We start from the raw sequence: 27,278 nt of genomic DNA, 5'->3' as shown, positions 1-27,278 counted from the left end.
GGTGGTTAAATAACCAGCCTAAGAACAGCATAAAAACATGGAAGCAGCTGTCAGAAAAATTCCTGAATCACTATTTCCCTCCAAAACGGATGACACAGCTAAGGCTAAGCATCCAAGGCTTCAAACAAGGAGATAATGAATCTCTTTATGATGCCTGGGAGAGATACAGAGAGATGCTAAGAAAATGCCCCTCTGAAATGTTTTCAGAATGGGTGCAATTAGACATCTTCTACTATGGGCTTATAGAAAAAGCTCAGATTTCTCTAGACCACTCAGCTGGTGGATCTATACATATGAGAAAAACAATTGAAGAAGCTCAAGAGCTTATTGATACAGTTGCCAGAAATCAACATCTGTACCTAAGCAGTGAATCTTCCATGAAAGAAGAAGCTAAAACAGTAATTGCTGAACTCAGTCCGGTGGATCAGGCTAATGAATTCAATCAACAATTAGACTTTCTAACTCAGCAGCTAGCCGAATTCAAGGAAATATTACAGGAAACAAGAATGGCTAACAGGAATATGGAAGTGCAATTAAGGCAGACAGAAAAGCAACTGTCAAAACAAATAGCAGAAGAATGCCAAGCAGTTCAATTAAGAAGTGGGAAAACATTAAATACCTCACTTCAAAGCAGCAGGAAACCAAGAAATGAACAAGTGGATACTCAAAATCCCTCTGAGGACAGTCAGAGCCCAGAGAGGAATAAAGCTGGCGCTGAACGCCCAGACCATGCTCATTCCTGGCGTTCAACGCCAGAAACAAGCATGAATCCGGCGTTGAACGCCCAAAGGGAGCATGGTTCTGGCGTTCAAACGCCAGTAACAAACAAGGAAGTGGCGTCTAACGCCACTCCAGCTCCCACCACTGGCATTCAAATGCCAGTGGGGAATCAGTCACATACAAGTGCTGATAACAACCCTTCTAAAAAGGCTTCCCAACCCACTTCCGTAGGTAATAAACCTGCAGCAACTAAGGTTGAGGAATACAAAGCCAAAATGCCTTATCCTCAAAAACTCCGCCAAGCGGAACAGGATAAGCAATTTGCCCGCTTTGCAGACTATCTCAGGACTCTTGAAATAAATATTCCGTTTGCAGAAGCACTTGAGCAAATACCCTCTTATGCTAAGTTCATGAAAGAGATCTTAAGTCATAAGAAGGATTGGAGGAAAACTGAAAAAGTTTACCTCACTGAAGAATGCAGTGCAGTCATTCTGAAAAGCTTACCTGAGAAGCTTAAAGATCCTGGGAGCTTTATGATACCATGCACATTAGAGGGTACTTGTGCCAAGCAAGCTTTATGTGACCTTGGGGCAAGTATCAACCTAATACCTGCATCTACTATCAGAAAGCTTGGTTTAACTGAAGAAATCAAACCAACCAGGATATGTCTTCAACTTGCTGATGGTTCCATTAAATACCCATCAGGCGTGATTGAAGACATGATTGTCAAGGTTGGGCCATTCGCCTTTCCTACTGACTTTGTGGTGCTGGAAATGGAGGAGCACAAGAGTGCAACTCTCATTCTAGGAAGACCCTTCCTAGCAACTGGCCGAACCCTCATTGACGTCCAAAAAGGGGAAGTAACTCTGAGAGTCAATGAGGAGGAGTTCAAGTTGAATGTTGTTAAAGCTATGCAACATCCAGACACCCCAAATGACTGCATGAGTGTTGATATTATTGACTCCCTAGTAAGAGAGGTCAATATGGCTGAGAGTCTCGAATCAGAGCTAGAGGACATCTTTAAAGATGTTCGGCCTGATCTGGAGGAATCAGAGAGAATAATAGAACCTCTGAAAATCCCTCAGGAAGAGGATAAACCTCCTAAACCCGAGCTCAAACCATTACCACCTTCCCTAAAATATGCATTCCTGGGAGAAGGTGATACCTTTCCTGTAATCATAAGCTCTACCTTAGAGCCACAGGAAGAGGAAGCACTAATTCAAGTGCTAAGGACACACAAGACAGCTCTTGGGTGGTCCATCAGTGATCTTAAAGGCATTAGCTCAGCTAGATGCATGCACAAGATCTTACTGGAGGGTGACGCCAAGCCAGTGGTTCAACCACAAAGGCGGCTAAACCCAGCCATGAAGGAAGTAGTGCAGAAAGAGGTCACTAAGTTACTAGAGGCTGGGATTATTTATCCTATCTCTGACAGCCCCTGGGTGAGCCCTGTCCAAGTCGTCCCTAAGAAATGTGGCATGACAGTGGTTCATAATGAAAAAAATGAACTGGTTCCTACAAGAACAGTCACTGGGTGGCGCATGTGTATTGATTACAGAAGGCTCAATACAGCCACCAGAAAGGATCATTTTCCTTTACCATTCATAGACCAGATGCTAGAAAGACTAGCAGGTCATGAATACTACTGCTTCCTGGATGGATATTCAGGTTATAATCAAATTGCAGTAGATCCCCAGGATCAGGAGAAAATGGCATTCACATGCCCATCTGGAGTATTTGCATACAGAAGGATGCCATTTGGCCTGTGCAATGCACCTGCAACCTTTCAAAGGTGCATGCTCTCAATTTTCTCTGATATGGTGGAAAAATTTCTGGAAGTCTTCATGGATGACTTTTCAGTGTTTGGAGACTCATTCAGCTCCTGCCTTAACCATTTAGCACTTGTTCTAAAGAGATGCCAAGAGACTAACCTGGTTTTAAACTGGGAAAAGTGTCACTTTATGGTGACTGAAGGAATTGTCCTTGGGCACAAAATCTCGAACAAGGGGATAGAGGTGGATCAAGCTAAAGTAGAGGTAATTGAAAAATTACCACCACCTGCCAATGTTAAGGCAATCAGAAGCTTTCTGGGGCATGCAGGATTCTATAGGAGGTTTATAAAGGATTTTTCAAAAATTGCCAAACCTCTGAGCAACCTGCTAGCTGCTGACACGCCATTTATCTTTGATAAAGAGTGTCTGCAAGCATTTGAGACTCTGAAAGCTAAATTGGTTACAGCACCAATCATCTCTGCACCAGACTGGACATTACCATTTGAGTTAATGTGTGATGACAGTGACCATGCTATTGGTGCAGTGTTGGGACAAAGGCATGACAAGCTTCTGCACGTCATTTACTATGCCAGCCGTGTTTTAAATGACGCACAGAAGAATTACACAACTACAGAAAAAGAGCTACTTGCAGTAGTTTACGCCATTGACAAATTCAGATCCTATTTAGTAGGATCAAAAGTGATTGTGTATACAGATCATGCTGCTCTTAAATATCTACTCACAAAGCAAGATTCAAAACCCAGACTTATAAGATGGGTGCTGCTTCTGCAAGAGTTTGATATAGAAATAAGAGACAGAAAAGAAACAGAGAATCAAGTAGCAGATCACCTGTCCCGAATAGAACCAGTGGAAGGGGCGTCCCTCCCTCCCACTGAGATCTCTGAAACCTTTCCGGATGAGCAACTCTTTGCCATCCAGGAAGTGCCATGGTTTGCAGACATTGCAAACTACAAGGCAGTGAGATTTATACCCAAAGAGTACAGTAGACAGCAAATAAAGAAGCTGATCACGGATGCAAAGTATTATCTTTGGGATGAGTCGTATCTCTTTAAGAGATGTGCAGACGGAGTAATCCGCAGATGTGTGCCTAAGGAAGAAGCACAGAAGATCCTATGGCACTGCCATGGATCACAGTATGGAGGACATTTTGGAAGTGAGCGAACAGCCACAAGAGTCCTCCAATGTGGCTTCTACTGGCCTACTCTCTATAAAGACTCCCGAGTGTATGTACTTAATTGTGACAGTTGCCAACGATCTGGCAATCTACCTCACAGTTACGCCATGCCTCAACAAGGGATCTTGGAGATTGAGTTGTTTGATGTATGGGGCATTGACTTCATGGGACCCTTCCCACCATCATACTCAAACACTTATATTCTGGTGGCAGCGGATTATGTATCCAAATGGGTGGAGGCTATTGCAACACCCACCAATGACACTAAAACAGTGTTAAAATTCCTCCAGAAACACATCTTCAGCAGATTTGGTATCCCTAGAGTGTTAATCAGTGATGGGGGCACTCATTTCTGCAATAAACAGCTTTACTCTGCTCTAGTTCGTTATGGAGTTAGCCACAGGGTAGCTACTCCATATCATCCACAAACTAATGGGCAAGCTGAAGTCTCAAATAGAGAACTCAAAAGAATCCTGGAACGGACTGTAATTAACCGTAGAAGGGATTGGGCAAGAAGCCTGGATGATGCTCTGTGGGCATACAGAACAGCATTCAAGACCCCTATAGGGACCTCTCCATACCAGCTTGTGTATGGAAAGGCATGTCACTTGCCAGTGGAACTGGAACACAAGGCCTATTGGGCAACCAGAATCCTAAACCTTGATGCCAAGTTAGCTGGAGAAAAACGATTGCTCCAGTTAAATGAGCTAGAGGAATTTAGACTCGATGCTTTCGAGAATGCAAAGATTTACAAAGAGAAAGCGAAAAGATGGCATGATAAGAAACTGTCATCCAGAGTCTTTGAGCCGGGGCAGAAAGTTCTGCTATTCAATTCTAGGCTCAAATTATTCCCCGGGAAATTAAAATCCCGGTGGAGAGGTCCATATGTCATTACAAACGTATCACCATATGGATACATAAAGCTTCAGGATAATGACTCTAACAAAAAGTTCATTGTTAATGGACAAAGAGTTAAACATTATCTTGAAGGCAATTTTGAGCAAGAATGCTCAAAACTGAGACTTAGAGCTCAGTGGTAGTCCAGCTAAAGACAATAAAGAAGCGCTTGCTGGGAGGCAACCCAGCCATTTACAGAGTTTATTTACTAATTAAATAAATTTCCTTTTTTTACAGGTATGTGTCCAAGTATCTTCAAAGGGTAAAAATAGCAATTGACTGAATTCACAGAGTTACAGGAAAATTTGGAAGCTCACTGGCGTGAAAAAGCCAGTAAGAAACATTTTGGGCGTTGAACGCCCAAAAGAAGCACTCACTGGGCGTTCAACGCCAGTAAGGGTAGCCATCTGGGCGTTAAACGCCAGAAAGGAGCATCTTCTGGGCGTTGAACGCCAGAAAGAAGCACCTTCTGGGCGTTTAACGCCAGATTGTCAGCATCCTGGGCGTTCAGAAAAACGCCCAGTAACAAAGGACTTCCTGGCGTTCAACGCCAGAAAGAAGCATCAGCTGGGCGTTGAACGCCCAGGAGAAGCAGCATGTGGGCGTTAAACGCCCAAAACATGCATCGTTTGGGCGTTTAACGCCAGGATGGTGGGGAGGAGGTAAAAATTCATTTTTCTTCACAATTTTTCTAAATTTTTATGTTTCAATTCATGATTTCTTGCTTAACCATGTTTCAAAATGTCATCCTTCAACATCTAATTAGTTTTTTTAGAACCCTAATTTCTAAAATTCCTTTTTCAAAAATTTCAAATATATCTTAATCCATAAAAACAAATTGTTTTCTAATCCAATCCAACTCTTTTAAGTTTAAAACTCAATCATCTTTTTAAAATCTTTTTCAAAATTAAAAATTCAGATTTATCTTTTTGATTATTATTCATATCTTTTTCTTATCATATCTATTTTTAAACTATATCTTTTTCTTATCATATCTATTTTTTTAATCATATCTTCTATCTTATTCTTTTCTTATTTTCGAAATTTCCCACCCCCTCCCTATATATTGAGTTCGGCGCCCCCACTCTTCATCACCTTGCAACACTTGCTCTCCTCCTATCCCTCTTCTTTCTTCTCTTTTGCTTGAGGACAAGCGAAACTCTAAGTTTGGTGTGGTTATCCGTGATCACAAAAACATACTCATTAAGATCATGGCTCCTAAAGAAAAACAACCCACCCCAAGAGGCAAGAAAGAGAGTACTCCAAAGCCACTTTGGAATCAAGGGAAGTTCTTAACTAAAGAACATTCAGACCATTATTACAAAATAATGAGTCACAGATCAGTGATCCCGGAAGTCAAATTTGAGCTGAAAGAAGATGAATATCAAGAGATTCAAGAGCAAATTCGAATCAGGAATTGGGAAATTCTGACCAATCCTGAAACGAAAGTGGGAAGGAACATGGTTCAGGAGTTCTATGCTAATCTATGGCAGACAGACAGGCAAAGAATAATTGGAGCTGCTCTTTATGACCATCAGACCTTAGTCAGAGGAAAGATTGTTCATACCCATCCTGACAAGATCAGGGAGATATTTAAGATTCCTCAACTGAAAGATGACCCAGACTCCTTTAACAGGAGAATGATGCGGGTAAATAAAGGTCTAGACAAGATCCTAGAGGATATATGCATCCCTGAAGCCAGGTGGACCACCAGCACCACTGGCACCCCAATTCAACTCAAAAGAGAAGATCTAAAACCAGTAGCCAGAGGCTGGCTAGGTTTCATTGGGCATTCCATATTGCCCACCAGCAACCGTTCTGAAGTAACCATCAAAAGAGCTGTCATGATTCACTGCATCATGTTGGGAAAAGAGGTAGAAGTCCATCAACTGATCTCATGTGAGCTATACAAAATAGCAAACAGGAATTCCAAGGACGCCAAATTGGCCTATCCAAGCTTAATTTCTATGCTCTGCAAAGATGCCGGGGTGAAGATGGGAATAACAGAATATATCCCAGTTGAAAGGCCAATTACTGGAATATCAATGCTCAGACAACAGCAACAAGATGATTCAGCCAAGAGGAGAGCACAGGAAGCCCTCCCAGAACTGCCTCAATTCGAATATTGGGAACATCTTGAGGCTTCTATTTCCAAATTTCAAGAAGCTATGGACCAAATAAAGGAAGAACAGAACAATCAAAGTAGCATGCTTTGCAAACTGCTTAAGGAATAGGAAGAGCAAGGGCGTGATCTAAGGGAGCTAAAGCGCCAAAAATTAATCCTTGAAAAGCACCCCACAGATTAGAGGAACATCTACTCCTCAAAATAACAGGTTGCTGAATTCCAATTTTTCTGCTTTAACTTAGTGATAGTACTATTATAGAAATTTACCTTAGGAGATATTTAGTAGTAGTAATTAGTATGTCTATTTTAATTTTATTTCCAATTAAGCTATAATTTATTTTTCTCATCATCATCAGGCATGAATAAAGTAGTAGATTTTTTTAGAATAAAGAAGTAATCTATATTTTTCGAGTTCTTAATAATAAAAATTATAATTAATTATGTGTGGTGGCAATACTTTTTGTTCTCTGAATGAATGCTTGAACAGTGCATAACTTGTACTTTGAATTTGATGAATATTGGCTCCTGAAAGAATGAGGAACACGAAAAATATTATTGATGATCTGAAAAATCATGAAATTGATTCTTGAAGCAAGAAAAAGCAGTCAAAAAAAAAGAGAAGAAGGAGCAATAGAAAAAGCCACGAGCCCTTAAAACCAAAAGGCAAGGGTGAAAAGGATCCAAGGCTTTGAGCATCAGTGGATAGGAGGGTCTAAGGAAATAGTTCCAGGCCTAAGCGGCTAAACCAAGCTGTCCCTAACCATGTGCTTGTGGCATGCAGGTCCAAGTTACAAACTTGAGACTGAGTGGTTAAAGTCGTGATCCAAGGCAAACAGAGTGTGCTCAAGAGCTCTAGACACCTCTGACTGGGGACTCTAGCAAAGCTAAGTCACAATCTGAAAAAGGTTCACCTAGTCATGTGTCTGTGGCATTTATGTATCTGGTGGTAATACTGAAAAACAAAGTGCTTAGGGCCACGGCCAAGACTCATAAATAACTGTGTTCAAGAATCAACATACTACACTAAGAAAATCAATAATACTATCTGAATTCTGAGTTCCTATGGACGCCAATCATTCTGAAATTCAAAGGATAAAGAGAGATGCCAAAACTGTTCAGAAACAAAAAGCTACAAGCCCCGCTCATCTAAGAAGAATCTGAGCTCCATTTAAAACTCTTAAATATTATTACTTCTCAATTTCTCCCATCCTACTTTATTTGTCTAGTTGCTTGAGGACAAGCAACAGTTTAAGTTTGGTGTTGTGATGAGCGGATATTTTATACGCTTTTTGGGGGTAATTTCATGTAGATTTTAGTATGTTTTAATTAGTTTTTAATAGAATTTTATTAGTTTTTAAGCAAAAATCATATTTCTGGACTTTACTATGAGTGTGTGTATTTTTCTGTGATTTCAGGTATTTTCTGGCTGGAATTGAGGAAGCTGAGCAAAAATCTGACTTAGGCTGAAAAAGGACTGCTGATGCTGTTGGATCCTGACCTCTCTGCACTCGAAATGGATTTTCTGGAGCTACAGGAGTCCAATTGGCGCGCTCTCAACGGCGTTGGAAAGTAGACATCCAGGGCTTTCCAGCAATATATAATAGTCCATACTTTGCGCGAATATAGACGACGTAACTTGGCGTTGAACGCCAAGTACATGCAGCTGTCTGGAGTTAAACGCTAGAAAAACGTCATGATCCGGAGTTGAACGCCCAAAACACGTCATAACTTGGAGTTTAACTCCAAGAAAAGCCTCTACTCATGGATAGCTTTAGTCTCAGCCCCAGCACACACCAAGTGGGCCCCAGAAGTGGATTTCTGCACCAATTATCTTAGTCTACTCATATTCTGTAAACCTAGGATACTAGTTTACTATTTAAACAACTTTTAGAGAATTATTCTGTACCTCATGACATTTTCAGATCTGAATTACATACTTTTTGACGGCATGAGTCTCTAAACTCCATTGTTGGGGGTGAGGAGCTCTGCAGCGTCTCGATAAATTAATACAATTCCTTTATTTTTCATTCAAACACGATTGTTCTTATCTAAGATGTTCATTCGCGCTTAATTATGGAGAAGGTGATGATCCGTGACACTCATCACCTTCCTCAATCCATGAACGTGTGTCTGACAACCACCTCCATTCTACATCAGATTGAATGAGTATCTCTTAGATTCCTTAATCAGAATCTTCGTGGTATAAGCCGGATTGATGGCGGCATTCATGAGAATCCGGAAAGTCTAAACCTTGTCTGTGGTATTCCGAGTAGGATTCTGGGATTGAATGACTGTGACGAGCTTCAAACTCCTAAAGGCTGGGCGTTAGTGACAGACGCAAAAGAATCAATGGATTCTACTCCAACCTGATTGAGAACCGACAGATGATTAGCCGTGCTGTGACAGAGCATAGGAATGTTTTCACTGAGAGGATGGGAAGTAACCATTGACAACGGTGACACCCTACGTAGAGCTTGCCATGGAAGGAGCCTTGCGTGTGTTGAAGGATTTCAAGGAAGAGTTGAAGTTCAAAGGACAAAAGCATCTCCAAAACTCCAACATATTCCCAATTACTGCACAACAAGTAACAACTATTTATTTTATGCCCTTTTTACGTTATAAGAGGCTAAAGAACTTTATTGGTATCCTGACTAAGATTAATAAAATAAACATAGCTTGCTTCAAACCAATAATCTCCGTGGGATCGACCCTTACTCACGTAAGGTATTACTTGGACGACCCAGTGCACTTGCTGGTTAGTTGTACGGATTGCAAATTCGTGCACCAGGTATTTTACAACCCACAAACTTACCGGCAAGTGCACCGGGTCATACCAAGTAAGACCTTACGTGAGTAAGGGTCGATCCCACGAGGATTGATGGATCAAGCAACAATGATTGATTGATTGGCTTAGTTAGACAAGCAGAAAAGGGTTTTGAGATATTCAAAAGGTTTAAATTCGAACTCAGAATATAAAAAGGATGGACAAATAAATAAGTTGGGAATAAAATATGGAGAAAATAGTTAAGGTTTCAGAGTTATCTATTTTTCTGGATTAACTTTTCTTACTAACTATTTTAATTATGTAGGATTTAATTTATGGCAAACTATATGTGACTAGACCCTAATTCCTTAGACCTTCCTAGTCTCCTCTAAAATTCATTAACTGCCAATTCCTTGGTCAATTAATTCCAATTAGAGGGTGATGATCAAATTCCAGTTATATGCCACAAAAATTCTAATTACCCAAAAATAAGGGGATTATATGTCACGTATCTCGTTAAATCCAAATAATTAAAATTTATGAGAAATTATTTTCAAGCTATTGTTCAAGTAAAGAGCTTTTCCAAGTTTTACAAGAACTCAAATAGAAAGAGGGTCATACTTCCATTCCACCCAAATTCATAGAATAAAGAACGAAAACAATTATTCAAATATAAATCCATGCATAAATTAAAATAGAAAAAGTAATAAAATCAATCCATACAAATAGACAGAGCTCCTAACCTTAACAATGAAGGATTAGTTGCTCATGGAATGCGGAATGTAAATTTGTATAGAATTCCCTAATGGAATCTCCCCTAATGGAACCTGCCTAATAGAAGAGAAGTCTCTCATTTTTATAACTAATCCTAATTAATTTAAAATGTAATATTTAAAATTAAGATAATATCTTTTCCTATTTTAAAATCAAATTTGAATTTAAATCAGAATTAACTAACTACTCTACGTCTTGTAACGTGGGGACCACTTGGCTTCACTGGATCCGTGCCTAACTTGGGTGCTAAAATGGGGCCCAGAAATCACCTCTCAGCGTTTTCTGCGTTTTCTGCACGTGACGTATGTCACGCGTACGCGTCAGTCACACGTACGCATCGATGGCCTTTTTCGCGAGTCACGCGGACGCGTCGGTCACGCACACGCGTCACTGAGCAAATCTTCAAATCACGCATTCACGTCAGTCACGCACACGCGTCGCCGTGGAAAGCTCCAAATCACGCGTACACGTCAGTCACGCGTATGCGTCGCTCCTCGCTGCCATCTCCTTTGATTATTGTGCTGCAGAAACTCCATCAAATTCCGCCGAATGCTACCTAAAATAAACAAAATTGCAAAAGACTCAAAGTAGCATCCATATTGGCTAAAAGATAATTAATTCTTTATTAAACTCAACAAATTAGATGCAAATTCACTAGGAAAAGATAGGAAAGATGCTCACGCATCACCAGTGGCACACAAAATTGGCATCTACTCTCACAGCCTATGGATACTTACAGTCTAGACATGATGATTGTCTTTTCACTAAAGGTACAACTAATTCATTCACTGCTATATTAGTTTACGTCGACGATCTTGTGCTAGCAGGAAATAACATGAATGAGATAAAGTCTGTAAAGAAGAATCTTCATCAACTATTTCAGATTAAAGACATTGGTGAATTAAAATATTTCCTTGGCATCGAATTTGCAAGAAGCAAGGAGGGCATTACCATGTATCAACGAAAGTGTTGTTTGGAACTTTTAGAGGACTATGGAATGCTAGCAGCAAAGGGGGCCACAACACCCATGGATTACTCAACACAACTCTCTAAATCAATGGAAACACCACTTGCCAACAACACTGAGTATAGAAGGCTGATAGGGAGACTACTCTACTTAGCAAATACAAGACCAAAAATAAGCTATGCAGTAGGAAAGCTAAGCCAATTTCTCGAATGCCCCACTTACTAGCTTTTAATGCAGGATTAAGAGTTCTGCGTTACCTGAAGTCTGCACCAGCTCAAGGACTATTTTTCTCTACAAAGTCAGACCTTGAAGTGACAGGGTACTCAGATAGTGACTGGGCAGCATGCCCAGATTCTCGAAGATCAGTATCTGACTATCGTTTCTTTTTAGGAACAAGCTTAATCACATGGAAAAGCAAGAAACAGAACGTGGTAGCACGCTCTTCAGCAGAAGCAGAGTATAGAGCCCTGTCAGCGGCTACTTGTGAAGCTCGGTGGATAAGCTTCATGACAAAGGAACTAAAACTAAACTTGGCAAAACCAATAGCCATATACTGTGATAGCCAAGCAGCTCTGCATATCGCAGCCAACTCTGTCTTCTACAAAAGAACGAAGCACATAGAGGCAGATTGCCACATTGTGCGCAACAAATTGAAGGAGAATGTAACAAAATTGCTGTCCGTTAGAACTACAGAGCAAACAGCGGATATTCTTACAAAAGCTTTGAGTCCAAAGCTGTTCTCGGCATGTTATAGCAAGCTTCGATTCTTGGACATTCACACGCCTAGCTTGAGGGAGGGTGTGACTTAACCCACATGATCAAAGCTTAATTAGCTAGCTAACTGTTTCCTTTTTCTTCTCTCTTTTGGTATGACTTGTAACTAATCCAACACGTGAGAATTGATTGCTAGTTTCCCTAACTGAATTAGTTTAGACCATAACCTAATCCTCTAAGTGGTAGCTCTATCCAATGTATATATACCTGCAATGTAAGATAAAAAAAGATGATTGATCAACCAATTTTTTTGCTCTGTGTCTTCTCTACCAAAGTAAGAAAAGACTGCAAAAAATTCCTCTTTTTCAATGTTCACTCTTGAGTCACTCCCTTGTTCTACAACCAGCTCGACCACCTTTCACAGAAAGGAAAGAAAGCTTCAAAACAGTGCCGTTTGGGAGGGGTGGATTTTTTTAAAAAAAATTTAAAAAATTGTGACTATAGGTCTTTTTAAGTCACATTTAAAACTGTGACTATACGTCTTCTATGGTCACTCTTTTTCAAAAATTGTGATCATAGATTTCATTTAAGTCATCTCTAAAACCGTGACCATAGATAGTTTTAGGTCACTTTTTAAAACTGTGACCATAGTTTCTTTTAGGTCACCCTTTCGTAAAACCGTAACCATAGATAACTTTAAGTCATTCCTCAAAACTGTGACGATATATAGCTTTAAGTCACTCTTCAAAATTATGATCATAAACCCTTTTAGGTCATTCTCTAAAACTGTGATCATCATAAATTCTTTTAGATCATATTTTTTTAAAAAATTGTAATTATAGATCTTTTTAGAGCATCATTTTTTAAAAAACCATGATCATAGATCCTTTTTCATTCATTAGTGTAATAAACAAATAAGTTTGGTGGTTGTTCATGTACGCAGGTTTCCATTTTTATTTTTCTTCTTGGTTAAATAGTATTTTCTGTTTTTTTTTTAAGGAAAAAAAACATTATCCTTGTATACAAAAACATTTTTAATCAGACTAAATAAAAACATACACAAATCCTAAAAGATAAAGTTAATACTAAATAAAAATCTACAAAGAATTAACATTAGTGAATACCACTCATTATAATATATTATCTGTTTTGACAATTTAGATTTCATAATTTTTATTGCAACTTTTATATCTCTCAAAAATAAGATGTTTGCTTTACACTAACAGTACATAACAATTAAATTCTTATCATATAGCATTATTAAATTGCTGTAGTAATTATAACTAAGATTAACCTTCAACTTTTATCTCTCTTTTTTTTTCTCACTTAACCTTCACCCACCAGAGCATATATCTTGAATTCAATAATTATAATCTGCAGGCAGTTATGATTGGAGAATGAGATCTTAAAGGAAGTTGTAAAGGCTCCCATGTATCGTCAGTGATATTTGTAAAGTGCTGATCCACCATTTCTTCACTAATCAACTCTAGCTTTGAAGGTTCCCACTAGTTCAAAAATAAAAAAAAAAGTATGAAAAAATTAAAATATATATTATTTAGCTTAATAAGGAGTACAAGAAATATTATGCAAGTAATTATTTATATCTAATAGATAAAATTAATATCACTTTTACCTTAGGCTTGTTGTCTTTATCAAACAGCTTTGCTCTTGAACCCTATTCACCAAAAGTTTTAATTTCAATATAATTTGTCAAAGATAAAAAGAGAGAAAATCATTAGGAGGCAAATAATAAAGCCAATCTCAATCTCTTCGTATACTTAGTAGTTATTAACCGAATGGGATGTATATTGAATTAGCTCATATTGATTAAATAATAATCCCGGAACTATTTATTTATTTGCTAAACTTTCTTAGCTTTATTCAGAGGAAAAAATGTTTGTTTAAATATTTAATTACCTCGTAGAAATCATTGCTTACTGTTCTTCGATTGAGGTGGCAAGCAATGTTATAATCCCTGTAAAGACATTCTTCAATGTTTTGTATTCTGCCTTTTCTGATCTAAAAAACATCAATGCATGCATAGAGATAGATTAGTGCAAAAATTTGCAATAACGATAAATTGAATTTAAATAGATTATTATTTTATATCTACTTACAGATTTTAAGAAGATCTTGAGACTCATGGGACATGAAAAACACATAGAGCTTAATGCATTTGTTATCCATTTTTCTTCTGCTCTGTTTTCTAATTCATTTTCCTATATAAATCATTTTAAAAATTATAATTCCATTCCAATTTTTTAAAGTAACAGATATATAATTAGGTGTAGTCTATGGTGTCCACAAGTTTTAGTGGCTATGGTGGCTATAGACTTTACAAATCATTAGATGCTGAAATTTTCAATCATACAAAATGAAAATTGAAACACGTTTCAGTTATTACAGTTCTATTAATAAATAATGACATGTTTATGGGTCTGTAAATAAAAGAAAAAAAATTAGCCCATTTATCATATTTCTTAAAAAAAATGGTCTATCATTTTTTCTCGTCATTGGAAATGGAGTCGCTACCAATATCCAAAATTAAAAAAATGATAATATCTGAAAATACTTATATTACATTAATCTTTTTTTTCACGTTAATAAATAATTATTTATATTTTTTATTTTTAATTAAAATAATTATTTTATTCTGCAAAAAAAATTTAAAGTCTAAAGTTATTGTTATTAATTAAATTTTAATATTATATTAGTCAAGTGAAATTTAAAATTATTAATTACAAAAAAGAAAAGTATAAGTAGATAATGAAAATATTAAACAATGTGAACAATAGATATATCGGATGTTCAATTTACTAGATGTGCAAATAATTATTCTAATATTAAGATTTAAGTGAGTAATTTGAAGTATAATATATTTTATCATATTTTCATTATCTACTTATACTTTTCTTTTTTGTAATTAATAATTTTAAATTTTACTTGACTAATATAATATTAAAATTTAATTAATAACAGTAATTTTAGACTTTAAATTTTTTATTGCAGAATAAAATAATTATTTTAATTAAAAATAAAAGATACAAATAATTATTAGAGAAAAAAATTAATGCAATATAAGTATTTTACTATTTTTAGATACTACTATTTTTTTAATTTTGGACATTAGTAGAAACTTTATTTCTAACAACGAGAGAAAATGATAGACCATTTTTTTTTATCAAGAAATATGATAAATGGTATAATTTTTTTCTTTTATTTACAGTCACATAAACATGTCATTATTTATTAATAGAACTGTAAATGAAACGAAACGTGCTTTAATTTTTCATTTTGTATAGTTAAAAATTTCAATATTTGATTATTTGTAAAGTTCATAGCCACCATAGCTACCAAAATTTGTGGACACTATAGACTACACCATATAATTACGGGTATACTAAATAATTATATATACTTACCAAGGAATGAATTATATCTTCCACTGTCCCTTTTGAGAAACATTTGTTTATAATCTCCAATCTTTTTTTCATAGTGAGAACAGGATTAATTAGTTGAAATGCATTATTATTAGTCATTTTTATCAAATAGCACACATATAAAAGAATATAATATTCTTAATGACGTAATAATTAATTACCTCTTGAAAGGGCTATCCTGTTTCACAGTTGGTTTCTGTGTGAAAGTTTCTATTAAAGCAGAAAATGTTGATACATTTGAAGAAGTAATAGCTTGTAGAGCATTTTCCAATGCATTAAGCTTCTATTACATAGAATGAAAATAAAACAAAACAAATATACTAATAAATATATGGTTACATTATTATGAATCCAATAATAGGCAAATCTTTCATTATACATATTACCGTTGAATGGACGAAATGTGTAGCTAATCCACATGCTGCCATTTCTATTCCATCCAAACGAGTTCCAGTTAACCCTAAATACTCCCCTGCAAATAATAATTTGGTAAAACAAATAAAAAATTATATTGATTCATTAATAAGCAAGGTCATTTTTATGAAAAATTAAGAATTGTAGATATTTTTTTTTATAAATATATGACATGTCTATATAAGATGTGTTAGATATATAATAATTTACATATTTTTATCATTAATTTAAATTTTTAGAATGAATAATTTATTTATATTAGTTATAGTGTTACACATACACTACCTTTATATACACATATAATATATATGTCACCAAAAAAACACATAATATATATATATATATATATATATATATATATATATATGAAAGAAGCATGTGAGTTGTTTAGTTAATTACCAAAATAGCCAGGAAGCCTAGATAGGAAGTAACTTGCACCCACATCTGGAAAATACCCTATATGTGCCTCTGGCATTGCAAATACCTACAAATAATAATAATAATAATAATAATAATAATAATAATAATAATAATAATAATAATAATCCATCAAATATCAATAATTTTTTTTATAAGTGAAGACCCAATGTCACTCTCTATTCCTGACCATTTTTACAAAAAGCAACAAGATTTTTAACCCCAAAAAAAAAATAACATTTAACAAAAAAATTGAATGTTAAAGTTTCAACCTATTAAAATTTTTTTTTTTTGACACTATGGAGCTTTTCTGTTATTTTTATTGTCTACTTAAAACAAAAAAATGTATACTTATCAAACTAAGGTGATGAATTGGTCGTTATATTATTAGAATTGTCACAGATAAATTTGTCTCTTTTCACCATCAAGTTTATCCTCTTGCATAAACACTTCTGCATGTGAAAGGTCTTTTGTGCAAAAGAACACGATATGATTATATTGGTGTAACTTTCGCTCTTATACCATAAGCTTTTTATCACAACATTATATAATCTATGTCCGCATGTCGCATCCTACTTTAATATTATTTGAGATTGCGAGTTGTATTAATCTTTGTGTATTTTTCGTTGTCAGAACTCAATGCTGTTAGTGACGTGGCTCAAGTCTTATCACGTTAGATATATTAAAATAACGTCGTACGTATTTTGACACTAAACGAGATAGGGTTTGAATAATTAATATTATTCAAAAGGGAGGGATAATGTTTTAATATTATTCAAATCATCAAACAACATTGTTTAATGTATTTTTTAGTATCAAAATGCATACAACGAGACGTTTTAACATGTCTAGCATAATAAGACTTAAACTACTCACTAACAATAACATTGAGTTCCAGCAATATAATGGAACATACATGATGAATTATATTAGTGCATCTTTTTTAATTGGGAGATCAAATTATAATAATTGAAAGTTAGAAACTAAATCAATATAATTCACCAATCTCAAAAACCAAATTAAAATAGGACTTAACTCCTAGTTTATGATATCAGACACTCGAAACATGATTTTATTCTTGTCATATTATTGACAAAATTTTATGCTGAAATTGATCTTATTAGCTAGAGAAACATACAGCTTTTTCAGTTACAATTCTGAAGGTTGTGTTCATGGAAAGACCCGCTCCTCCTCCCATAACCACTCCATTAATCATACATACCTATTTTCAACAATTGAAAAAATATAGTGTAATAATAATTAAGAATTATAAAATGATATTTAATTTGAAAATTTTAATTTTTAATTATTTTTATAGGGAATGCAAACTTACTAGAGGCTTTTTGTAGGTTGCAACCAAATGGTCCAAAATGAGTTGTTTACCATAAAATTTCATAGGGTAAGTCCAATGTCCTAGTTAGATTATTAAAGTAAGGGTTACAGATTAGAATAAATTTAAACTACATAATACATGATAAACATCCAATTATCACATTTGCATGTAAAAGTGATTAATCTGATGACTATTTACAAGAAAATATCTAGTTTTGTTCTATATATATATGTCGTATACAAGGTAGTTAAAATTGAAATTTCATAAAATTTTGGAATAAATGAAAAATGACAATTGCTTTAATTAAAATTGTAATTTCATAATATTACAAGAATTAAATCGAAATATTAACCATTTTGATTATATATATCTATGTGATGTTTTTTTTATTTTGTGTATTATATTATACCTATGAGTGAGCAAGAAATTAGTGATACTACATCACCTCCGGCACAAAATCCTTTTCCATTGCCCTAATTAACATTGGAAAAGAAATTCAGAACATATAAGATATAATTTCACCAATATATATATATATATATATATATATATATATATATATATATATTTGGTTTAAATTATAAAAGCAAACTTAATAACAAAATTATTAATAACCAAAAAAGTGCATATATATTTTAAATGGCACTTTATTTACCTTCAATATTACAAGTTTAACTGACGAATCATTCTCATACATCCTTAAATTCTTTAAAATTTGAGAAACCTGCAAAAATTAAAGTTGACCTTAGCTTCCTCATTACCCTTATTATACTTATTGTTTATATATGATAATGGTTCCAAAAAGTTGCTACGAAAAGACAAGTATGAAAATAAATATTTTAGTTTAATTTATGAAGGGCCAGAAATTTCAGATAAAAAATTAGTTCCCAAGTATATTGAAGTCAAATAAAGGGAGAGTGCGCAAATTAAAATCACTTTTTCGTGCATTATAGTATGAATTTCAATTAATCACCGATTGCTATAATTAATTGTGGATTTAAATTATTTTTTAATTAATCAAATAAAAAAATATATATAAATTATTAAAAAAATAAAAATAGTATTCACACTTGATCCTATTATAAAGGATGCAATGTAATATTTAAATTACTTACCATTTCAAGGTTAAGGCAATTTAACTTGTGAGGCCTATTTAGTATCACTAGCTTCACAGAAGAATTTCCTGCGAAAAGTACCTGCAAGGAGACATATAAATATTCATATAGTTGAATTATTTATTGTTATTTTTGCATGCTTCTTATTACAGAATTCATAATTGTACTTACACTTCTATAGTCTATAAATATAGTTGAGTCTTATATATTTTTTAACTGAAAATATTATATATAAAAAAAAAAAACTAGCTGTTCTTGTACATTTATAATTCGTAAATTCATAATAACATTGTAGTAAACCACTATTACTGTTGCAATAGTATTTAAATGTAAATTTTAATTAGAATAGCATTTAAGCACTTAAATTTATATTTGAATTTAAATTAAACTTTTTTTCGTTTTTTTAAACAGACTATAATTTTTATTATATGAATATTAGTTGGAAGTTAACTTTTTTGCCAAGATCAGCTAATTTTTTTAAAATGATTCTGTTTATTTTATATTTTAGATTCTAAATCATAAATATTTAATTCCAAATTCTAAATTATTTTTATATTTTTCAAAAAAATAAACAATTTTAGAATTAAAAAAATAACTAATATTAGCTAAAAGTTAATTCTCTGTACTTTCCGTATTATATATATATCAGACATAATAAATATAAAAGCTTTGTTTAATCTCTAATTAATCTATTATCTTAATTTCTAACTATTACAATATATGGTAATGATAAGAAATGAAAAAAGAAAAACAAAAAAAGATTTCGACAAGAAGAGAGAAAAAAAAAACCTGGTTTCTTGGTTCTGTGTCAAACTTAAAACTCAGAGCCATGGTGCAATTTAGTTTTAATCCACAAGGACCTGCATGCTACGCAGAATTCATTGACGCTTAATTAAGAGTCAAATTTTTATAAATATAGCTAACATTAAATAAGAATTAGAAAATAAGCGGTATAAAGCATTTTATCCATCATTTTCATTAGCGTTCATAGATAATAATAAATAAATACTACTATTAGCACTCATGTTTGTTACGTTGTTAAATGCCATAATTTGTAAGTAATTAATGCCCAACCTACTAGGTTTTATTCTATTTTGTTTTTTTTCAGAGTATAGCTAACCGTTGGAGTAATAATTACCAATTATTATTTAATATTTATATGTATAAAAAAATCAGTTATTACATATTCTAATGAGTTATAACCCAAATGACATAATTTTCTTATCTTCATATTAGAGGTCGCGGATTTGAATTTTCCTATTTATGATAAAAAAAATCAGTTATTACATATCAAAAATATATATTTAATGTTTAATAAATATAGATTTTAAATTATAAATTTTCACACTAAATTTTAAATTGTATACGTATACTTTTTAAAATTAATTAATGTTAACTAACTAAAAATTGATATTTTAAACTTTTTTCTATATATCTGCCGTAATAAATATAAAGATCTATTTTCTCTAATCTCTCATTTTAGTTTATTAAAATATTATTAAAGTTGTTAGTAATTAAGAGTTAAGTCAGTAATAACTAATAATTAGTAAATAGATATTTATAAAGTTAGTTAAAAGTATTTTTATAAATATTATCTTCTCTCAAAAAATTAATATTATCTTCTTTTATTTCGCCCTTTTCTTAAAAATTCAACATAATTTCTACTAACTATTACAAGTTTACAACAGATAAAATGGTAATAATAGAAAATAAAAAAAATATTTAAATAATAGAAGAAAAAAATCTGATTTATTGATAAAATTATTTATATATCTTTTTCTATCGTCCTTGCCTTTTGAAAAAAATAACTTTATGACAAATCAACTGTAAATCTATAATTTTTTAGTTTATTTTATTTATTTATTTATTTTTCTTCTGTTTGGAGAAGTATTAGCTAGATGTTCCATTATTGATTTTCTTCATTTTCTAAAGGTCCAGGACAATACAATTTAACGAAAATGGAAAAGAAATAAAGTAACAAACTAAGGGGTTTTTGTATGACTATACTCTAACAACAACTATCTTTTTGAGATATTCTACCGTCGCTCCTATACGAAGGAAGAAATTTATACAATACACACTACATTATTTTTTAACCATAAATTTATTAATATAAGGTACTACTATATATATATATATATATATATATATATATATATACTAAAAATATCTATAAAATTTATAAACACATACAAAAATATTTATAATTAAAAAAATTAGTGTTGTACCTATAAAAAATAGGTTCTGTACGATAAAAGTATCCAAATTTTAATTTTTTTTGTTAATTTTTTTTATGAAATTTCTAAACTATTCACACCATCAATTTCAACTTACTTTTTAAACTTTTTTTACAATTCAACCTGTACCTTTAAAATCTTTATTATAGAATCCAAAACTACTCCTACAAGACTACAACAGATGAAGCCAAAATCAATAGTAGTGATAGTGGTGGAGGACCTCAACTGATTTTTGGCAGAGAAATCCACGATGCTGAGCTCTTTCCTATTTTTTTCACCACATCCTTTCACAAAAAAAAAACCCAAATTAAGAGAAAAAAAATAACTAAAACGATTAAAAACGGTTCCTTTATGGTTCTTTCTCTTATTCTTCATCAATATTGATTAATTCTATTGTTAATCTTGGCGATGCAATCCTCTGTTGCGTTAATTACTATACAAAGCTCCCACCATAAAGATTTATTTTGTCTGTTCCCAAAAACGCAACATCACCATTCAATTCGGTGTCGGGACCGCAGCCACTGAAAAGAAACTCCGTCGCCTGCCGCACATCTTCAGCCGCGTCCTAGAGCTCTTGTTCGATCTGATGTTGATATTTCCATTGAGGAGGCTTACGATTGCTTTTGCTTTGTCACTGGGGCCAAAAAGGAGAATAAAGAGGTTGGTGGCGACAGAAGTGTGACGACACTGGCAACGCTAAGGCGGAGGAGGGTGCCAATAAAGGAGGCTTGCATGAGAGGGTGGGTGGGAGGTGAGGGTAGTTTAAAAATTTTATTAAAAAATTAACAAAAAATTAGAATTTGAACATTTTTGTCGTACAAAATCATCTTTCATGAATATCGCGTTAATTTTCTTTATTTATGGATATTTTTATTAACATTAATAAATTTTATAAATATTTTTAATAATTTTATATATATATATATCCATGCATTTCACATTAGCACCAAGTCTCCAAACCACACAATTAATCTCTAACTAGTTTCTACAACTAACTTGAACAATTTTTCTGTTAAGTAATACTACTCCTATCATTATTTTTGAACAAATAACAATCAATATATGATGGGTATTTCTTTCTACATTTTACCCTTTTTTTATGCATATCATCATCATTGCCCTCCTTTTTTCTATCCATTACTCTTTAGCCTTACAGCCTTACTCTATTTCTGTCAAACCACCCTACCTCATACTGCCATGTGTGAAAAGTGTGAATCGAAAATTGAGAAAACAGAGATGTAGAGAGAGAAAAAAAAGAGAATTGTTATTGCTTAGGCATTGATACAAGAATTAGAGGATTCAATTCCCTTAAAATGAAGGAACCAACTTATATAAGCCAACTTCTCATGGAGACTTCCAAACTAACTTCTTCACGTGTGTCAGTTTCTTTAACCAGTGAAAATTGAATTCTAACTAATTTAAAAATTAAACTCTAACTAACTTGGACATCAGTTTATATCAGTGACATTCCCTCTTAAGTTGCCAATTTTGAGACAAAATTGACAACTTACAACTTGAATTATACTGCATGAAAGGAATTGAACAGAGAAAAAAATGAGGAAAGAAAAGAAAAATTACATACACTTGCACCAAATGAACATCATTATAATTAAAATAAAAAATAGTGAAGAGGTCAAACATTCCCCCTTAAGCTGGGGCTATAGATGTCCAGCAATACCAACTTAGCAAAGCCAGCTTTGAAGGGAGCAGGGGCTAAAGGTTTTGTAAGAATATCAGCGTTTTGGTCCCTAGATAAAATTGCTAGTAATTTGATTAGTCCAGACGCAAATCTCTCTCTCACAAGATGGTAGTCTACCTCAATATGTTTTGTTCGCTCATGAAAAAATCGGATTAACTGCGATGTATCTAGCTGATTGGTTGTCGCAGTAAAGAGGAATTGGAGCTGAGAGGTGAATGCCAACGTCAGCCAAGATGAATAAAAGTCATTGAGCCTCACACGCTACCAAGGCGAAGGCTCGATATTCCGCCTCAGATGAGGACCTTGCAATAGTTGGTTGTTTCTTACTTTTTCATGAAATAAGGGAGGTGCCGAGATAAAAGTAGTAACCTGAAACTGAACGTCTAGTTTTAGAACAAGAAGCCCAATTCGTGTCTGAGTATCCTGATGGAACCAAGTCTGATGAAAAAGAGAAAAAGAGACTTGTGGCTGGAGCGTGCTTAAGGTATTTTAGGACTCAAATTGCAGATTGAAAGTGGGTTGTGGTAGGACAGTCTAGGCAATGGCTAAGCTTGCCAACTGCGAATAAGATATCTGGTCGTGTCGTAATTAGATAAATCAATCGACCAATAAGACGTCTATAAGAGGATACATCATCGTAGGATGGAGCTGATGTCTTGCTGAGTTTAGTAGTGTAATCCATAGGAGTAGTCGTGGGTTTGCAATTAGTCATCCCATACTCTTCCAAGTGATCGAGGACATACTTACATTGGTTGACTGCAACACCCTTGCTGCTTCTTGCTATTTCCAATCCTAGGAAGAATTTTAAACTACCAATATCTTTGATCTTGAATGCCTCATGGAGTTTTGCCTTGATGTGGTCAATCTCAAGCATATCATCACCAGTAAGAATGAGGTCATCCATATAAACAAGGATTGTAGTGAATTTTCCATTTGAAACTTTAGTGAATAGTGAGTAGTCGCTCTTGGATTGGGAGTAGCCAAGGCTAAGCAGCTTGAAAGTCAATTTGATATTCCATTGCCTACTAACTTGTATGAGTCCATATAGAAATTTTCTGAGATTTCACACGAGGCCTAGTTTAGAAACAGTGAGCCTTTGAGAAATTTTCATATAAACCTCTTCATCCAGGTCACCGTGAAGAAATGATGTATTAATATCCAATTATTGCAAGTGCCATTTCTTGGCAGTAGCCAATGATAATAACAATCTGAGTGTTGTCATCTTTGCGACGGGGCTATATGTATAAAAAAAATATAGCCTTCCTGTTGTGTATATCCCTTGGCTACTAGTCTCATCTTGTGTCGTTCAATTGATCCATCCGGCTTTAATTTTAGTTTAAAAATCCACTTGTAGCCAATGATTTTTTCCCCAGGAGGTAAAGAAGTAAGAATCCAAGTATCATTTTCCTTTAGAGTAGATACTTCGGTTAAGATTGCCTCTTTCCAACAGGGTTGGGTGACCGCCTCATCATAGTGTCTTGGCTCAGATGATGACTCAGTGACTGCAACTAATGCATGATGTGTTTTGACAAGTTATTATAAGAAATAAAGTTTGAGATTGGATACCTTATAGTTGGTGTAGCATATTCTGATTCAATGGAGGTTTGGTAGCATTGAAAGTCCTTGAAAGAGCAAGGTTGCTTTCATATTCTTGTGGACCTTCTAAGACTAGGGGATGGTAAAGTAAGGTGATTGTGAGTGTTTAGTAAGGATGATTGTATGAATTGGTTATGTGATGCAGGGAGTTGGTGATATGAATGTAATGCAGAATCTGTAAAATTTAATGTGGTTGGATTGTAATTAAATAATGAATCAAATGTATTGTGTTGGTTTGTGTGAGGAGAGATGGTGTCAAATGCAACATTGAGTTGTATGCTAGCTCTTGGTAGTGATGAGGTGATGTCCTTGAAAGGTAAAATGTGTTCCTAAAATGTAACATCTCTTGAAACAAAAATTTCATTTGTTTTAATGTCCAAAACTAAGGAACCTTTTGTTCCTTGTTTGAAGCCAAGAAATACACACTTTCTTGCCCTTAGTTCCAACTTTTTTCTATTGACTACAAGTGTGGATATAAAGACGAGACTTCCAAAGACTTTAAATTTTGTAAAATCAGGTAAAGTATTGTAAATCATCTGGAAAGAACATTTGTCTTTGAGTGAAGTACTAGGAAGGCAATTAATAATCTTAGTGGCATATGTTAGAGCTAGATGCCAATAACAGTTTGGTATTAGGGAGTGAAACAACATGGCTCTTGTGACATGCAAGAGATGTTGGAGTTTTCACTCCATAATACTATTTTGTTGTGGAGTTTGAACATAGGATGTCTGATGTAGTATTTCTTTTAATTTTTAAAATTGTTCAAGAAAAAATTCTTTACCGTTGTCTATCCTAATACTTTTAACATTCTTTTCAAATTGATTTTTGACAAAACTGAAAAATTGTTAAATGATGATAGAAGTTTCTGATTTTGTTTCATTAGAAAAATCCATATGAACCTACTGTGATCATCTACCAATGTTAAAAAATGCTTGTAGCCAACAGTAGAGATTATATTGATGGTCCCTAAATGTCAGTATGAATTGAATCAAAGCAATTTAAAATTTTAGAGGTACTAAAGGAAAAATTTTTCTTTTATGCTTGGCATAATGACAGGGATCACATGGGTAACTAAAAACATTTTTATTGAACTTGAGATGCTGAATTGAAGGGTACAAATGTGAAATATCATGCAACTTATGAAATGGTACATGGCCTAGTCTATGGTGTCAAAGTACAGTAGGATTAGTTTCTAAAACTGATTGTATTGATGTTGCAATGCTTAATATTTGTGCCGTTAAGTGAGAATCATGTGGCTGTGCTATTTTGTATAAACCTCCATTAATCTCAGCTGCTTCGATCTTCTTCATGTTGGGCTAACCGTGGGGAGTTCTTGACCACCGCAGAGGTTTCGGGGAGGAATCAAGTGAGAAAATATAAGATGAGAAGACACCACATCCAACTCAAAACCTTAAGGTAGTAAGTTAATGGGTCTCTCATCTTATAAACTCCTCACTCTTCCTTGCTTTCTTTGATGTGGGACTAACTTCATACACTCCTCACACTTGCAACATTAACAATCTTCTCCTCAAGTGTGAGCCTCTACTAGCTCCTCCACCACCACGAGTATTCGTCCATCACACCGCCGCAAAATACCGCGGGACACGCCGCCCAGACCATCTTTGCCGGGAAGACTTTTGATGCTTCACCTTGAAAACCCCTTAAAATCAGACCAATTAAACCATCGGCTCTGATACCACTTTGGTGGGCTAACCGTGGGGAGCTCTTGACCACCAGGGAGACTTTGGGGAGAAATCAAGTGAGATAACATAAGATGAGAAGATACCACATCCAACTCAAAACCTTAAGGTGTCAAGTTAATGGGTCTCTCATTCTTATAAACTCCTCACTCTTCCCTCAAGTATGAGTCTCCACATCAAGCATCAACTCCCCCTCTTTCTAGCTCCTCCGCCACGAGTATTCATCCATCACACCGCCGCAAAATACTGTGGGACACGCCGCCCGGACCACCTTTTTCAGGAAGACTTTCGATGCTTCACCTTGAATACTCCTTAAAACCACCTTCTTGCTAACAGGATCATAAAACCTATAACCAAACTCATCCATGACATAGCAAATAAAAATACACTGCCTAGTCTTTACGTCAATCTTAGATCTCTCATTTTTAGGAATATGAACAAAAGCTTTACATCCAAAGACTCTTAAATGATTATAAGAAACATCTTTACCTGATCATACCTTTTCTGGCACTTCAAATTGCAAGGGAACACATGGTGTCCGGTTCAAGACATGAACAATGGTGCTCAAAGCTTCACCCTAAAAGAATTTGCCAATCCAGACTGTGACAATAAATACCTAAATCTTTCAACCAATGTTTTGTTCATCCTTTCAGCCAAACCATTCAACTGAGGAGTCTTCAGAGGAGTCTTCTGATGTCTTATACCATGCTCTTTATAATAAGCATCAAATGGACTTGAGTACTCACCACCATTGTCAGTACGAATGCATTTTAACTTCTTCCCAATTTCTCTTTCAACAGAAGCTTGAAATTGCTTGAACACATTCAAAACTTGATCTTTGGTTTTCAAAGTGTAAACCCATAATTTTCTAGAATGATCATCAATAAAGGTTACAAAATAGATAGACCCTCCAAGTGTTCTTGTCTTCATCAACCCACATACATCAGAATGCACCAAGTCAAGTATCTCCGGCTTCCTTGAAGGTGGATGGTTCTTGAAAAAAATCCTGTTTTATTTCCCAGCAAACAATGATTGCACTTTTGCAAAGTAACCTTACAACCAGATAACAATTTTTTCTTGGATAACATATTCATGCCTTTGTCACTCATATGACATAATCTCTTATGCCATAAATCAGTTTCATCAACAAACTCAGCAGCATTAACAACATCTTTCACAATCTTTGCTTGAGTTAAATAAAGAGTAGAGTGTCGAGTACCTCTAGCAACAACCATGGAACCCTTGGTGAGCTTCCAACTATCACGAGAGAATGAGCTATCCAAGTCTTTTTCACACAACTTACTAACAGAAAGTAAGTTCAACCGAATATCTAGAACATGCTTCACACGCTTCAAAGTCAACTTGAAACCGTTGGAGATTTCTAAGCAAACCTGTCCAA

General features: G+C 34.4%; 1 protein-coding gene across 2 annotated transcripts; it reads right to left on the bottom strand.

The window, feature by feature from the left end:
- Nucleotides 1-13,088: 13,088 nt before the first annotated feature.
- LOC130982870 (3-hydroxyisobutyryl-CoA hydrolase 1-like) lies at nucleotides 13,089-19,534 on the bottom strand. Of its 2 annotated transcripts, none has more exons than XM_057906996.1 (14): nucleotides 19,437-19,534; nucleotides 18,648-18,728; nucleotides 18,188-18,256; nucleotides 17,942-18,005; nucleotides 17,533-17,612; nucleotides 17,338-17,421; nucleotides 16,182-16,266; nucleotides 15,755-15,840; nucleotides 15,530-15,651; nucleotides 15,351-15,411; nucleotides 14,046-14,147; nucleotides 13,846-13,947; nucleotides 13,562-13,603; nucleotides 13,089-13,433 (listed from the first exon to the last, which is right to left on the bottom strand). In XM_057906996.1, the coding sequence occupies exons 1-14, from the start codon at nucleotides 19,476-19,478 to the stop codon at nucleotides 13,296-13,298; spliced, it is 1,158 nt and encodes a 385-aa protein (XP_057762979.1). In that variant the 5' UTR covers nucleotides 19,479-19,534; the 3' UTR covers nucleotides 13,089-13,295. The 2 variants fall into 2 exon arrangements, with proteins under 2 accessions (XP_057762979.1, XP_057762980.1); XM_057906997.1 differs by having other exon boundaries at nucleotides 15,530-15,546; nucleotides 19,437-19,529.
- Nucleotides 19,535-27,278: the final 7,744 nt, after the last annotated feature.

Source organism: Arachis stenosperma, chromosome 5, assembly GCF_014773155.1.
Source record: "Arachis stenosperma cultivar V10309 chromosome 5, arast.V10309.gnm1.PFL2, whole genome shotgun sequence".
NCBI classification, from domain to species: Eukaryota; Viridiplantae; Streptophyta; class Magnoliopsida; order Fabales; family Fabaceae; genus Arachis; species Arachis stenosperma.
The sequence above is the reverse complement of the archived record's forward strand: the minus strand, read 5'-3'. Positions and strand labels throughout refer to the sequence as shown.